Source organism: Lathamus discolor, chromosome 3 (genome assembly GCF_037157495.1).
Source record: "Lathamus discolor isolate bLatDis1 chromosome 3, bLatDis1.hap1, whole genome shotgun sequence".
Classification (NCBI taxonomy): Eukaryota; Metazoa; Chordata; class Aves; order Psittaciformes; family Psittacidae; genus Lathamus; species Lathamus discolor.
In genome coordinates this window covers 18,121,096-18,136,740 of record NC_088886.1, presented here as the reverse complement: position 1 = coordinate 18,136,740, position 15,645 = coordinate 18,121,096, and the positions used below count along the sequence as shown (strand labels likewise).

General features: G+C 36.1%; 1 protein-coding gene across 2 annotated transcripts in view; it reads right to left on the bottom strand.

Annotated features, from left to right (window-relative positions):
* BRINP3 (BMP/retinoic acid inducible neural specific 3) overlaps nt 1-15,645 on the bottom strand; it is a 211,659-nt gene that overhangs the window by 43,197 nt on the left and 152,817 nt on the right. For both annotated transcript variants that reach the window (XM_065672591.1, XM_065672592.1), the window contains exon 7: nt 602-824. In XM_065672591.1, coding sequence (XP_065528663.1) covers nt 602-824 — 223 coding nt within the window. The remainder of the gene's footprint in view (nt 1-601; nt 825-15,645) is intronic.

Sequence of the window (15,645 nt, the reverse complement as noted above, 5' to 3'; positions counted from 1 at the left end):
ACTAATTTCAATAAAGCAATTTTCAACCAGCAATCAACTATAATCACTTTATGTTAATATAGATTGGACTAGCTATCTTTCAGAATCTTTTTTTTTTTTCTAGAAAGGACTATTTTCTTCCTGATGTGTCATTTCAAATTGCATTCATATCTGACAAATGAGACAAGAAATCAACAATATATAGTATATACTGTATATGAACTGTAAAGTTCTCAAAATAGCTGTGTTTGTTTCAGAATAGGTATTCGGTATTCAGTATGCAATTATTTGGCAGACAATTGGCCATCTTTCACTGAAAACATGGTTCTGTAATACAGAGGCAGACCAAATAGGATGAATCTGTATGCTGGAGTTATTTTAAAGCTGTCTCACACAAGACAGTCATATACAAATCAGATTTTATTTTGACCTTTCCAACCATATTTAGGAAAACATGAATGGAGCGATACTGAAATCTGGGAAGGTTCAACTCCTACAAATATAAAGATTGCATACAGCGAATGTTCCGTATGCTACACACATTCCCATATCTATATCCTTAAGGAGATTTTAGTATCAAAACAGCAGTTTGAGTTTCTAAGGTTTTCATAAGCGTTCTTACCTCTGCCTTGGCATGCGGATGAGTGGCTGTTTGTGGCATCTCTTACTAAGGCCAAAGAGTTTGTGAACAGTTTTCTGTGCCTTGAGGAAGAGTTGCTTCATGCTGTTTTCTAGTTGTTCATAGCGACGTTGAAAGTTAGAATCCATTGTCCACAAATGCATTACAGTAGATGTGTTCAGGAAATAATTCATGGGCAGCCTTTTCATAAATAATTTGAATTCATCTAAAAAAAAAAAAAGTAGTTATGTAGCTATGGCTATTATTGCATCTAAAGTTAACTTCTGATTTGTTTTTTCTTGAACTATTTTTTTTAATTTTGAACTTTTGTAATTTTAGAATTTAATATTTTAACTCTTTCAAAGTAAATATAGGTAACTACATTTTTAGTGGTAATATTAGAATAAAACCAGCAAAAGACAATATTTAGATAATTTTTAAATTGATGGTAAAACAAATACAAGCACTGTCAATATTTCTTTACCTGAGTAATATGAAGATTAAGTAAAAATCAGTTTCTTACCTTCAAATCTAGAATCTGAAAATAAATAGGCATTTAAAAATCAACATATATTGACTTATTTGGAGGAGATAAAAAACTGTCTTAGAAGGAGTACATTCTAATACTTAGAAAAACCAAGCAAATGTGATTTTACAGGCCAGCTCCCTTTAAGGCATGTTATTTCACCTGAAACAGCCATTAAGGACCAGGATTTCAAAAGTATTTAGAACTGAAATGGCGTATTTCAAAACATTTTAAGGTACTTTGACACTTAAAAAGTATCTGCTATAACTTCTTTTTGACTGACTTCCTCACCTCTAAAGTGATAAAAAGGAGCTCCTAAATCACAAGATCACTGTTATTGTGAACACACTATGCTTTGTGATTTGTTCTGGCAGCTCCGTCCACATAAGTTGCATAGACTGAATCCTATAAATAGAATCTTCTTAATCATTGAGTCTATTTGCCTAAGTAGGATAATTTACAAGTTTATTTGTAAGTTTTGAACCTAAATGAAATTCCATTTAAAAGGGTTTTGATTACTGGGGGAAAATGAGAAAATTAGTAGCATACTTGAATGCAGATATTTATCGCCTTTCTTTCTTGTTTCCATATATCAGTACATTTTCCTGTCTGTCCTCCTGCCTTCTGTTATTCTCCTACCCTTCCCAATCAGTTCTTTCTTCAGCTTGCTCCTGCAGTCGCTTATCCCACAGTTTGGCTTTCACCCCGTCAGATGCTCTTTTTGGGTGGTTTACACTTCAGCAGACTATGTGAATGAAGTGATCCAACTGACTGAAGTAGCCTCGCTCTTACAAGTAGAGCTAATCATAGTATTTAACATTGCTATAATTTGGGTTTGCTCATGGGAGAGGGTTGATTGAGGAAAATGTTTTCTGGGTGGAGAAGAAAGATCTTTTCTAAATAAGCTAGAATGACCCTCATCCATATCCTGAAAGACAAGAAGTCATGAAATAGAACAGCTAATTTTGGCATAGTATTTCCTGTGATGGATGAATATTCATCAGAAGACAAAAGGCATTGAAAGGTCTTTTGGAATGTAAAAAATGAAAAGCAAGGGTCAAAGATGATTATTTTTATATTTAATAAAGTGGTTTTAAAACATCATCTATGAGTTCCTTGGAAATGTGTTACTTATTTTCTCCTCATGCCTTCGTTTTTGGGAAAAGGAAGTTGTCCACTACACTATTCTCTCCTTGAGGACTGCACTGCTGCCCTCTGCTGTCCCTGGTATAAGTTAAGGAATTGGGGAAAGGAACTGTTTATTTAATCAAGTATTCAGACCATCTTATATTTCACTTTTTCCCTTCTCTAATTTTGTCTAAGAAGTTGGTTTTTATCCTCTGTCCAAAAAGAATAAGTATCTGTTTCTGGGTTTGTAGCTTAACAATTGAAAATAATAGAAGTATTTAATAAATTGATTAATAAGTATCCCCATGAGCCTCACTGCAGTCTGGGGAAAACTGGTCCTTGTTTCCCCTTCCCAAGTGACAATTATATCTTTGTCTTCTCACACTGCACTTATGAGTCCTCGCTTTCTTCAAGGCTTGCACAGATGCTATGAGAGAAGGCTATGTCTGGCCTGTCTAAAGGGGGCGCAGACCCATTGGCTTGATAAAGTCTTCCAAGCCTAAAGAGTGCATTTACAAATTTAACAAACTGGCAAACTGGTAGTAAGGAAAAGGAAAAAAAAAAAAAAAAAGGAAAGAAAGGAAATAAGGTTAACTGCAGAGGAGTATACTTATACACCGTAGGAGCATCAGATCCGTAAGCCGCATTCATTACTACCTGTTTTAATTGTTCACTTCTCATTTCCTTTCTGTTCTTCTGTGACACTGGTATATCTACTTAAACTCAGTTTCATTAAGCCAAAAATAAACTGAAATCTCTGAGGAGAGAATATACTCAGATGATGCTTTTTTAGTTTTCATATTGCTGTAATAACTTTTTAAAGAAATATTGTCAATTTGCTGTCCTTTGCACAATGACGATAAGCTCTACAGCTAACAACTAATCGGATGCAGTGTTTAGAAGTGATAAGGAGGGTTTATACTCCTTAATGTGCAATGCAAAAGCATTTCGAATAGGAAAATTCTTCTTTTTCTCTCTGTAATAAACATCATCTTTGACTATCCCTGTGCCCTGTATGATCATGCTAATGAGAACCATAATACAGGTAAAACAGAGACAGAGATAAAATGAACATGGTTACATAATGCCTTCTGCAAAATAGAAGAAAAGATAATGTGCTCGTATCTTAAACAGACACATTTCATGATCTGTGAAACTACAACATGAACTCCTAACACTGAGAGATGATTAAACTATTACACTCTCATCAACACACAGCCAGGCATTCCTGAGGATTAACAGCCAGTATTACTGTGCTGGGGGCCATAGAAATTACTGCTTTTAAAACATGATACTTGATACCACATATGATATGCTTTCAGCACTTCCTTGTTTATTTTCACAAGGATAGTGCATGCAATACCTTTTTTGGTTTGTTTTGTTGGGTTTTTTTAATATACATTTTTAGCTAACTTCAAGTACTGGGGAAAAATGTAAAACATTATATGCAGTGGTTAATCAAAAAATTTAACTTTCATTTTATGGCTGATCATGTCTGTTTTTCACTTCCTTTGTTCTGCAAGGTAAATCTTCCTTGTATTAATGATGTCTAGAAATTGAAATATTATATCATTTTCTGTGGCAAAGAATAAATGAAAAATATCACAATTGGAGCAAAGATTATTACTGAAATCGGATTAATATCAGACATATTTATGCTGTAAGAAATACCTAGAGCTACTTAGCTTGTAACTTGGATTTTCAGTGTTATTCCTTATCAGAACAGGGTTTAATGTTGGGTACAATGATTAACATTCTGCATATAGAGCTAGCAAAGACCAGAAAAATTCAGTAAGCCTCATCAAAGGATGTGACAATGCTCTGCTACAAGAAAAAGAGGAACTTGCTCTGTGCTGAAAAAGAACAGGACCCCTGATGTACCTGCCACAAATATTTTGCATATCCTTGATATTTTGAATTACAAAGTCTGTACAAGACTATTACAGCTGTAAGACCATGTCGCATTTTTTTGGTTTTGTTACAGCTGAGGCTGAGTGGGGTTTTTGGAATATTTCAGGCCATTAAAATATCTCATATTAGCTTGTTTCCTAAGATCCCTTTCAGTGGATCGCTGGAAGCATTCCAGAAGTCAACAGTTTTACCCAGCTTGGGAATGCAGAACACCAGGCTAATAACAATATCATGGGCTAACATCTGACTGTGCAACATAATGCTGGCGAGACTAATATGCCACTTATATCACTGCAGCATTATCACTGCACTTTCTTCTTCTGTTTTCTTTAGATTAAACAGAGCAAGTCCATGTCTGAGCTTTCAGACTGTTGTACCCAAAATTTCCTTTTAAACTATATAGCAGCTCTTTCCTCGGTGTAACAGAGATTATTTTAACTCTATCGGTGTTATAATCAGAGGAATTTTCTCACAGGCCAAGACACACTCTGTATAAAGGCAGAGAACAATCTCAGCTTGTGTAGTCAGGATAAAATGAGCAGAAGGATAAAACAGTAGCTCCTTTAACTTGTATCTCGTGCAGTGTTTTTTACCCTTTCTTACATATGCTATCACAGACATGTCACCAGTGCCACTGATAGGCTCAGCTTTGGGCAGTCTCTTTTGGAGCTGGATGGCGCTGGCTCTGTCCAACAGGGACAGTGCCTGCTGTCTTCTCAAAAGAGGCCACCCCTTACTCCCCAATACATTGCCACACAAAACCAGTACATCTTCGGAAACATCATCCAAGAGGCTCAATCCATGATTTTCCAGGGACCAAAGTGAAGCTGATCAATCAGTAGTTCCCTGAATCATGCTTTCAGACTTTTTTCACGAATGGCATAATATTTGCCTTTCTCTATTCATCAGAGATCTTCCTCAGTCCCTATGATCTTTCAAAACTAGCAGAGAGGGCTTACAGGCATATCATCCAGCCCTCTCAAAACCCACAGATGCAGTCTGTTGAATACCATGAACTATCACAGATCAGATTCTCTCAGTTAACCCTTGATTCCAACATTATTAACTGCTGTTAGTTCCTCTGTCCCCTGAATCCCTTTACTAAGCTCAAGGACCTGGGGTATTTCCTGGTGAAGACTGAACACTGAGTACTTCTGCCTTATCTGTTTATGCTAAAACAAATAAAACATTAAATCATTCAACCTATTCAGCAGCAGGCCCACATTTCCTTGTTCAATCTTTTACCACTAAGGCATCTGTAGGAACTTTTCTTGTAGCTTTTGGCATTCCTTGCAGGCGCTGGTTCTAGATTTTCCTATCACCATTTCTAAATGTCTGGGCAATATTCCTTGCAAAATTTTCCTTGATAGCCTGTCTCTGTTGCAGCCTGTCTGCAATCCAAAGTTAAAAGTGGAACATCAACAATGAGTATTTGTTTTAAAAAAGGAAAAGAGAGTAGTCTGGCTTTAATGCTGTTTTATACATCTGCTATTAACTCCACATTGTTGGAGAGCACCTTCTCATGGGAAGGACACTACTAACTACTGATGCATGTTTGCTCTATCACAGTGATCCATTAGGGAAGCTGTTGTGAGCTGGAAAACAGGGTCATTCATCCAGGAGATGCGCTTGTTGATACTTCAGATAGGCTTTTAGGGTTCTAAATCTTATGATGCCAAAGTAGGTTTCAGTATAAGAAAGGAGAAGAGCGTTATTCTTCTTTGATTCCTATACACTACTTTTTCCTTTGGATCTCTGTCATGAATTTCCTGTTTAGCAAAGCTGGTTCTCCAGTATATCTATGCATTTTCTTGAGTTTCAGGAAAGACAGTTCTTATGCCTGGAGGATGCTGTCATTAAAATCTGGCCAGCTTTCCAGAGCTACCTTGTCTTCAGAGCTTCCTCAGAGGCAATACCAGAATTAGGTGAAGACTTCTTTTGTGAAGCCCTGGTCTTCATTCTGCTGCTTTTCTCACCCACTCCTTTACAGATCCTGAACACTATTATTTTGTGTCTTCTACAGCCAAGGTTGCCATTGATTACCCCATCCCTAAACAGCATTTCCTTGTTAGGGAATAGCCAGTCTTGTTCTGTTGTCACTCCTGTTGGTCCATCCAGTATCTATATCAAGATGCTATTCCTCACACCCTCCAAAAACCCTTGACTGATAATGTCCCACAGGGTTGGCTTTTCAGCAGATATTAGGGAGGTTAAAGTTCTCCATAAGAAGCATAGAAGGATATGTCTACAATCCAGACGTATCTTTGACTTGTTTAAGGAAAGCTTCATCTATTTCCTTACATTGAGTGGGTGTCTTGTAACCCACTCCCACCTCAGTGTCACCCTTGCTATCTCTCCTTTGATTCTGACCCATGAGAGACAATTTGTTCTAATAGCAAGTCAAAATAAACAGATAGTATTGCATAACGAAAATGAGCAAGAGTCAGAGACAACAAGAAATATTCAGACCAAAAGCTTTCATTGAAAAACACCAAGAAATTATCTCTAGCAATTCCAGCAACCTATTTACATACAGAAAAGATGACATACAGCAACAAAGCAAGCCATCCAACCCTGCTGTGCCAATTTACTTAACCTTTGTGCCCATTTCAGTGCTGACCTTATCTGCTGATTCTGTAAATAAGCTTATTATTTAATATGAATACTGGTTTATTTTTTTTATAGGTTAGAAGCTAGAAAGAAGACTATGACTTAATTTCACACAAAAGCTAAGGAAAGCTTCATTTCACAACAAAGAAGGCTCTTAAGTAGAACTGTGCAGAGAATAGAAAATCCATTTTGTGAAAGGATTTTTAACATTTCAAAATCAGAATACAAGCTAAATCTTTTCCTATTCTCTAAAATTCTCCAGATGCTTCTATTTTTTTTAAATCCTCTAAAGGAACACTGAAAGGTTTTCTTGCTTTACTTTGTATTGACTCAAGCAAAATGCTTCACCTTGACAAAACATAAATTTTACATTTTTATGCCAACATTTAATTTCTTATTTTAATGAAAGCTATAAAGTCAGAAATGACAAGATTAATAAATATTTAAAAATGAATGTCTAAGTGCTTTACTGTATTCTGACAAAAAACATCATTTTCAATTTTTGAAAGAGTATTCCTGGTTTGTTTTTCCTTTTTCAAAACATCTACTTCAATATTTTGTAATAATCTGTAGATAAATCTTTACCTCTGCTACACTTCAAATGTATTTTCTGTTTAAACTGCAAGCTCTTAGAGAAAAGCCTGTCTCTTATTATATCTTTATAGGGCAGTTAGAAGAATCGACCCCAGATTTAATTGCTCACATGTATTGCAAATAATGATAATAATAATGCATTTGCTTATGGCTCCAAGCAACTGCACCCTCCTTGGAGTCCTCTGTCATAGCTGCAACTAGTATGAGGAGCAAGAGTTCTGGTAGGAAAGATCTCATAATCCCCAACAGTTTATCACATTTTTTACATAAATATACTGTATGTTAGAAACCTTTTACTCTAATAATGTGACCATGGTATTATAATTCCTTTCCCATAACAATGTTTCTAATTGTACTCAGGGCAATAAATATGACATCAAGTCAAATACTAGTGTCAGCTGTAAACTGAAATCTGAAATCACAAAGCTGGTAGTCTAACAGAATAGAAAACAGGAAGACCTATATTTTAAATGGTTGGATAAGGTTGCTGTTCAATAAAGTGCTGCTTCAATATTTTGTAGATATTATTAAAGAGATTTATAAAAGATACATGTTTTTTAAAATATTCCACCATGATTCAAAAGCCTAGAGAAAAGAAAGTACTAAAATGAACATATATTTGTTTTTATGTTGCAATGGATTTTAGTTGTTCATGATGCATTACTTAAGTCGTCAAAGAAGTAGCAGCTGTGTTCCAAGAAATATGTTTGAAAATAATCCAATTCAAGGAAACATAAGACTGCAGCTTGAAACAACCTTATTTCCTTACAGAAAAGATAGTAAAGCTGAATTTTCCACTTCCCTTTTCCCCTACCTAGTCTAAATCTTTCAGCTCTCCCTATAATTAAAACATTTGCTTCTCTAAAGCAAATTATCTGTTTTAAATTTTCTGAAGGACAAACAGAAGGAAGGAAATGCATGTGCAATGGAAGATATGGACTGCATATGAAGGCAGAGAGAAGCTGAACACAATATTGGACAAGCTTTTTGAACTGGTACAATCTAGCTGCTTTGTAAGCCTCAGGGGTAGAAAATTTTTATGGTTCTTGCAGTGGGGTAGGTTTGTGAGGTTTTTCTGAGCTTTTTTGGTTTTTTTTGAGTGAGGAATGTTGCAGGGATAGCTCCTCTAAACCTTAGGCTTTGCAAGGAGTTAAGAACAAGGCTAAGTATCAACTCAGGTGAGGGAACTGGTAAGGAACAAAGATCCTCTGATATTTTATTACTATATAGTTTACTGAGGAACCTTAAGTAGATGTTACAGTACAACTGATTTTACAATATGTTATATATAGGCATGTATATATTTGTTTCATATATATGCATGTATGCGTGTATATATCTATCTATTGTAATGGTAACCTGTGATAGGAACAGGAAATCACTGATACTCCCTTCACAAGCCTTGGGACCCTCTCAGTGGCCAGATAAAGATGAAAAAATTGAAGAGTTAAAATTAGTAGTAAAGACAGAATGTCACCCTGCAAATCAGGAATTAATTCTTAAGTTCTACTAGGCAGGAGATAACAACCTTTGCTAGACTCTGCTGTGAGCTGAACAGACTCACATTTCCTGTAATCAAGAAGTGACTAGTTTCTTATTCTCAATCTAAATATGACCTTGACAGCAAGGTCACTTTTCACAAACCAAAAAGTCAGACACTAATAGCTGTCTCTGTAAATCCAAACATTTGAAGGACATTCCTTTCATCCTGTCAGTTTCTCTTTCAGGTGTGATTTTGGTTCATTATTCTTTTAAAAATGTTCATATCTCTGCCCTTCAAAATGGATGTTCCTTGGAATTCATTGTAAGCTTTCAACAACAGAAGTTTCTCAGAAATTTATCTACAGTTATCTTTGCTTTTTTGTAAACATTTTTATCATTTCAACATGCTTTACAGGTATTTCTGCAGAATGGCTGTTGCAATTTCTATCTAGTGCTAGCTGTTATTATCTTTCTATAGCACCATAAATGCATATAATGCTTATGTGTAGATTTAGATTCAACCTCAAGTTACCTTATTTATTCTTGGTCTTTCTGGTAACACCTGCAGTTTGAAAAGCAGGAATATAAACATGTAAGGTTTCAAAGAAGGATAGTTCAGGGAAGAGAATGAGTGAAGTTGAAAAGTGTTCTTGGAAAATGCAATGAAGTAAATAACCAGGGTTAAGCTATTACAAGAAAAGATTTAAGAAGCTGTGAATCAGAACAGACAATACTGCCCTAGAAGAAAGGAGAGGCCACAGGGCGATATCCCTCTTAATAAAGAAAGTCCAAAGCTGCCAAAGAAGATTGGAATTCCACCAAGAATGAGGATTTTTTTTTGTCACTAGTTTTGAAGGAAATTACATTATGTCGCATGCATGGTGGACATAAGTAGAATTATATTAGATCAAGCCTTCTGCTCCTCCTCTTATTACAATGTCATCCCAATGTTTAAAGTGTCTGAGAATGCAACACCATGTAAAACTCGATTTGCCAGGTGCTGCTTTAGCAGGAGTCGTATCATGTTTTTAGTTTTAGAAGATAGGCAATTATATTGATGGGACATAATTGGCTGTACCTTCATTTTTGGAGTAGGACATTAACAATTTAGACACTGACTCTCTGCAGAAATTATGCACATCCCACCTGTTCATGTTATTGTAACAGTGACACCTCCACAGGGGTGGGAGAGGTAGGAGGTAAGGTAGGGAGTATTGGTCACAGAAGAAATGACAGCTTGGTGTATCTGTTCTTGCTATTGATTAAACTTCCTGACAACTACATAGGGAAGTTAATTACTGGGAGGCAAATTAACACTCTTGCAAGATAATAGAGAAAACAATAATTATTTTAAGGACTCAGGGGGCTAAGTTTTCTTGGCCTTGAGCCTGAAGCTGTAAGCAACCTTTTAAAGAAAACCACCACTGTACTTCTCAGGGGCAAATAGTTTGAACCATATTGATTGAAGTCTTTATTCTCAGTGATTAAAAGGCACCTTCAACTGCCAGTGAGTCTTTTCAGACTTTTCAAAAGCAGTCTTTCAATTATGATTTCAAATTAGACTCATTTTGCATGGCAATCGGTCTATTCTGGTCAACAGAGGCACAGACTATGATACCTGGATGACCTGTGCAGTTACACTTTGTGTGTACTGTGTACGATGAGCTTGGCAAGGGCCTTTTTACAGGTATGTTCTCTCATCCTTTTGAATCAGTGAAAACAGTTTGTTAGAGAGCAAGGTTATTTTTTTAAATTGAAGAAATGCTCTTCTATTCAGTTTTAGTTCCAGATCTTGTGTTTAAGATTATGCTATGTGCATTTTAATGGAAACAAAGTAACTGGAAAAGCAGTAATGTCACTGGACTGTGGTAAGAGAGAACTAGTGGAAACTGTATTCACTGCAAATGACAGTGTGGGACTCTAAATTTATGGTGTGTGTCTTAAGCTAAATCAAATCTAGTCATCTTTCAATGTTATTTAAGATTTGGAATCTCAACATAGAGTCTGAAAGTCAGTCTTGGAGCTTTACTTTCATTATAATGACAAAAATATTTTCCAATTAGCATATACATATAGCAACATCTATGTTTAAACTGATGTTTACAAGTCAAACCTGCAGTTATAGTCTGCCTTTTTACTTCCTTTTAGTAATTTGGAACAGGAGTAAATGAGGCATTTGGTACATTAATTATATCTTAAGGTGTCTATCTTACAATGCAGGTTTTTTATTTGGTTGGATTTTGTTTTGGGTTTTTTTGTTTGTTTTTCTTTTCTCCTGTGCTAAAAGAAATATAGGGAACCCTACAATCACAAAGATAATTTTTACTTAGTCATTAAAAGGCAATTTGAAAAAATTTACAGTGACATCACTGTTTCTAACATAAGAGTAACTGGGGGCACTGATTAGATCTTAGGGTTGTCATTGCTGGTAAGAAGGGAGAAGTCTAGAACCCAGGTTGATGTCTACACGATATAGTCAATCTCTAGGCTTGGTAGCTGGGAAGAATTACCTTTTTACTTGTCATCTAGTTGACTTTGACTTGAAGATTGTGAAAGCAATAAAAAGGAATCCCATGGTGCCTTCTTTTGCTAAAGCAGTTTTTAGAAAGAATTCTCACCAGAAAAATAGCAAAAATCTGTGACTTATTGGAGTAGAAAACAACATTATATTAGATTTTTCTGACTAGATAGAGGGATTGTGAAGGTTAAACATCATAGACTAAATGCAGACTTGTAGTTTTGCTGGAGTCATCCATCAGAAATAAGCTGACACACTATAATCGCAGTAATATTTTAAAATGCTTGTCAGATGGAGAGAAGGAGAAAGAATGAACCACATGAGGGATACTGGTTGCATTCCTTAATGCAACCTCTTTTCACTGTTAGGAGATATTCATGTAATTCGTAATTAAGATGATTCCAGAACTATTGTTGACAACAGTGTACGACATGAAGAAAAAGCTAGTACTTATATGATGCAAATTTCTTTCCCCCAGGTTTCCTGTGTCTTTATGCTGCGATTAATATTTGGTCTTGAAGATCTGGATTTGTCACTGGCTCTCATCATAGTGCATTCTGTCAACCAGACATCCAAGATTTCTATCTTCATACTATTTAAATTTATTTACATTATTTACTTAATTTTATTTTAACTTTACATTTAACCTATTTAAAGCTAAGTTAAAGATTTACCTATACATTTTTTTTAACTGTCTGGTTTTGTGTCTGTTTTATTTAAACATAAATTTCTTTCAGTAAATTAAATAAATCTGATTACTCTGGCTATGTTTGCAATATTTAGATACTCACACTGAAAGACAAAAAATCAACAGATGTATTACTATATGCTCAGCACTTAAAGAGTCTTTACCTGCAGGAATAACGACTGTAATATCCTCTTTCCTTAGAAATTGTGTTGGTTTTGGCTGGGATAGAGTTAATCTTCATAGCAGTTAATATGAAGCTGTGTTTTGGATTTGTGTTGAAACCAGTGGTGTTAACACAGTGACGGTTTTGGTACTGTTAAGCAGTGCTTACATAGAGTGAAGGCCTTTTCTGCTTGCTACGCTGCCCCACCACCAAGTAGAGTGAGGGTGCACAAGATGTTGGGAGGGGACACAGCTGGGACAGCTGATCCCAACTGACCCAAGGGATAAGTCGTACCTTATGATGTCATGCTCAGTGTATAAAGCTAGAGGAAGAGAAAGGAAAGGAGGAACACATCTGAAGTTATGGTGTTTGTCTTCCCAAGTAGCTATTACATGTGATGGAGCCCTGTTTCCCAGGAGACATCTGAACACCTGCCGATGGGAAATGGTGAATAAATTCTTTGTTTTGCTTTGCTTGTGCGTGCAGCTTTTGTTTTACCTATTAAATGGCTTTTATGTCAGCCCATGAGTATTCTCACTTTTGCTCTTCCAATTCTGTCCCCTATCCCATTGCTGGGGGATTGACAGAATGGCTGTGCAGTGCTAGTTGCTGACTAGGGTTAAACCACAAAAGAAATACTGAGAGATTTATGTAGAATTTGAGATCAAATATAATCTCTTGCTATGGTTGTATGTATTGACTGTGTGACTGTCACATCCAGTCTCTGATTTTGGAAGAATCTTAGAATTTCTCCTTTACAGCTTCTTCACAGCCCCAGTAATCATAAAGACACTGCTGCCCATCTGCAGCAAATTTATAAGGCTAGCAGAGGGTGTAAAGAATTTCTCCCTGAGCATCTGCACTTCCCATATCAGTGCCAGCTGTAATTTCTGGTCTGTATTTTACCACAGTTTACAGCCTGGCTAGTAGAAACCCAGGCTGTAAACCTGGAAACTTCACTGTGAGAATAGGGATCTTCATCCTTCACAAGAAACAGTAGAAAGTTTTGAAGCCTAGAGGCAGCACACAGTGCTATTTTATAAAAACATGTAATGTGACCACAAAGGGTTGACCAATCTTTTCAGAAGTTATGACTTGGACAACTCAGATGTCTACACAGCACTACAACCCCCAATTTCAAACCACAAAATGTGAATTGAAACATATTCTGTATGTAACTAGCACTCAATAGTAAAAATATTGGTCAAATGTGCATATGAGTTTCAATTCATTAAGGTCTAGATTAACTGCAAGAGTGAGAGAACACCAATTCTTCACTTTTTCTGAGACCATCTTTGTGCTCCTCTTGTGCTTGGTTTTAATAAAACAGATTAGAAGATCTGGAGAGTAGACGTGCTTATTGAAAGGACACTTTCGTTTCAAAGTTGGCATTTTATAGTACGATCATAGTCCATATGGGAAAATATGAACTGAAGGAAAAGGGAAATAGTTCTGAAAGTGTATCATCAAAATATGGTGGGTTTCCACATTTTGCAGTTTTGAAGATGGAGGTATAAATTCATGACACTATTAAAAGCAAAATTCTCTAAATCTCACTGAAGAGGTCTTTCCTCTTACTTTCTGTGGATTTTATATTAAAGTAATCGTATAAGATAGAAATATTACTCTCCCCCTCAAAAAGAATGGGATGCCTGAACTTCTTCATTTTCAGTTTTACAGATATTTAATTCAGCAATAAGCTTATCGTCTATCTCCCTTGTTAGAACCTACTTTCTTCAAGCCTTTAAAACCAATTTTTTGCATGCAAGGGATTTTGGGAACATTATTAATTCAGTCATTATAAAGGAATGGAAAAATTGAATTGAGGAATTAATTGAACGGAGGAAGCAGGACTTTGAAGTCCAAAAGCAATCTATGCTAATGTAAACAAGAAAACTTTAGTAACTTTTTATGTAATGCTATATATTAACTGAGGATTCAGATGTAATTTTCAGATGTAATTGAAACTGTAGATTTTTTCAGATTATTTTAAGTCAGCACTTCTGTCCTGGGTTCAGCAGTAGCAGTCATTTTTCTCCTTCTTAGTAGCAGGTGCAGGGCTGTGTTTTTGACTTTCAGCCTGGGAACAATGCTGATAACACCAATGTTTTTAGTTGGTGCTCAGTAATGTTTAGTCTGACCAAGGACTTTCTGAGTCTCATGCTCTGCCAGGGAGGAGGGGAAGCCAGGGGGAAGCCAGGAAGAAGCAGAGACAGGACACCTAACCCAAACTAGCCAAAGGGGTATTCTGTACCACAGCACGTAATGCCCAGTATATAAACTGGTGGGAGTTACCTGGGATTAAACCACAACAACTTCAAAAGGGTAACCAATGCCCAATAGCAAGACATCCTGGAGCTATTAGGGAATTATGAAATGCATTATACACGAAATCCAGTGAATCCAAGGATTAAAGAATAGCTTGCAACAACAGTTCACTTCAGCTAGTACTTGGCAATCAAAGCAATGATGGAGGATGAATGCACAATGAAAAATGATTTCAGCAAATATTGTGAAAGTAAATATCAACTTATTTTGGCTCTACGTATGCCACTTAGGTTTTCTGTGATACTGAAATTTACCTTTTGAAATATCTCTATAAAGCAGATACAAAAGTGTTTGAAAAAAGATCAAACGTCACATTTTGAGAAGTTTGTCTTTTAAAGCTACAAAATTATACATTTAAAAAAAATCTACAGGATGACTTTTGATGTTTAATTATTATGCCTGTGAAGCTACGTGTTTAGTAGCAGTTTTTGTGTTTGGTAGGCGCATTTCTTCAATGTCTTAGATGGCTCTATCTCTCATCTATTTAAGCTGATGATGAACATTTAAGCACACAATTAAAATCTAAGAAGCTAATGGACTATAAATAATTAAAATAAGCACATATTTCAGTGTTTCACTGAATCACATTTAAACCCAACTGTGACATTAAAATTCCTGCCCAATTTTGTTATAGGTGTGCTATTTCCTTCCATGGTATTTTGTATTTAAAATATATTTTTGAACAAATAATTTTTCAATTTCAAGGCTACTTTGAAAATATACTTAATATACCTCAATGCTCAGTCACTATCACAGTGAAAAAGTGTTTCCGGGTGTTCAGAGGGAATCTACCACGTTTTGTTTTGTGCCCCTCAGCCCCACTGAAAAAAAGCCTAGCTCTATCTTCTTCACGCCCTCAATTCAGGTATTTATCTACATTGGTAAGATCCCATTGAGCTTTCTCTTCTCCCAGCTGAACAGCCCCACCTCTCTTGGCCTCTCCTCAAAAGAGAGATGCTCCAGACCCTTCATCTTTGAGAACTCTCTCCAATACGTCCACGCGTCTCTTGTACAGAAGAGTCCAGACCTGAAGAGATGAGACAGATACTCTCACTTGGACTTCCGGCAATACTCCTCCTAATGCAGCCCAGGATATCAT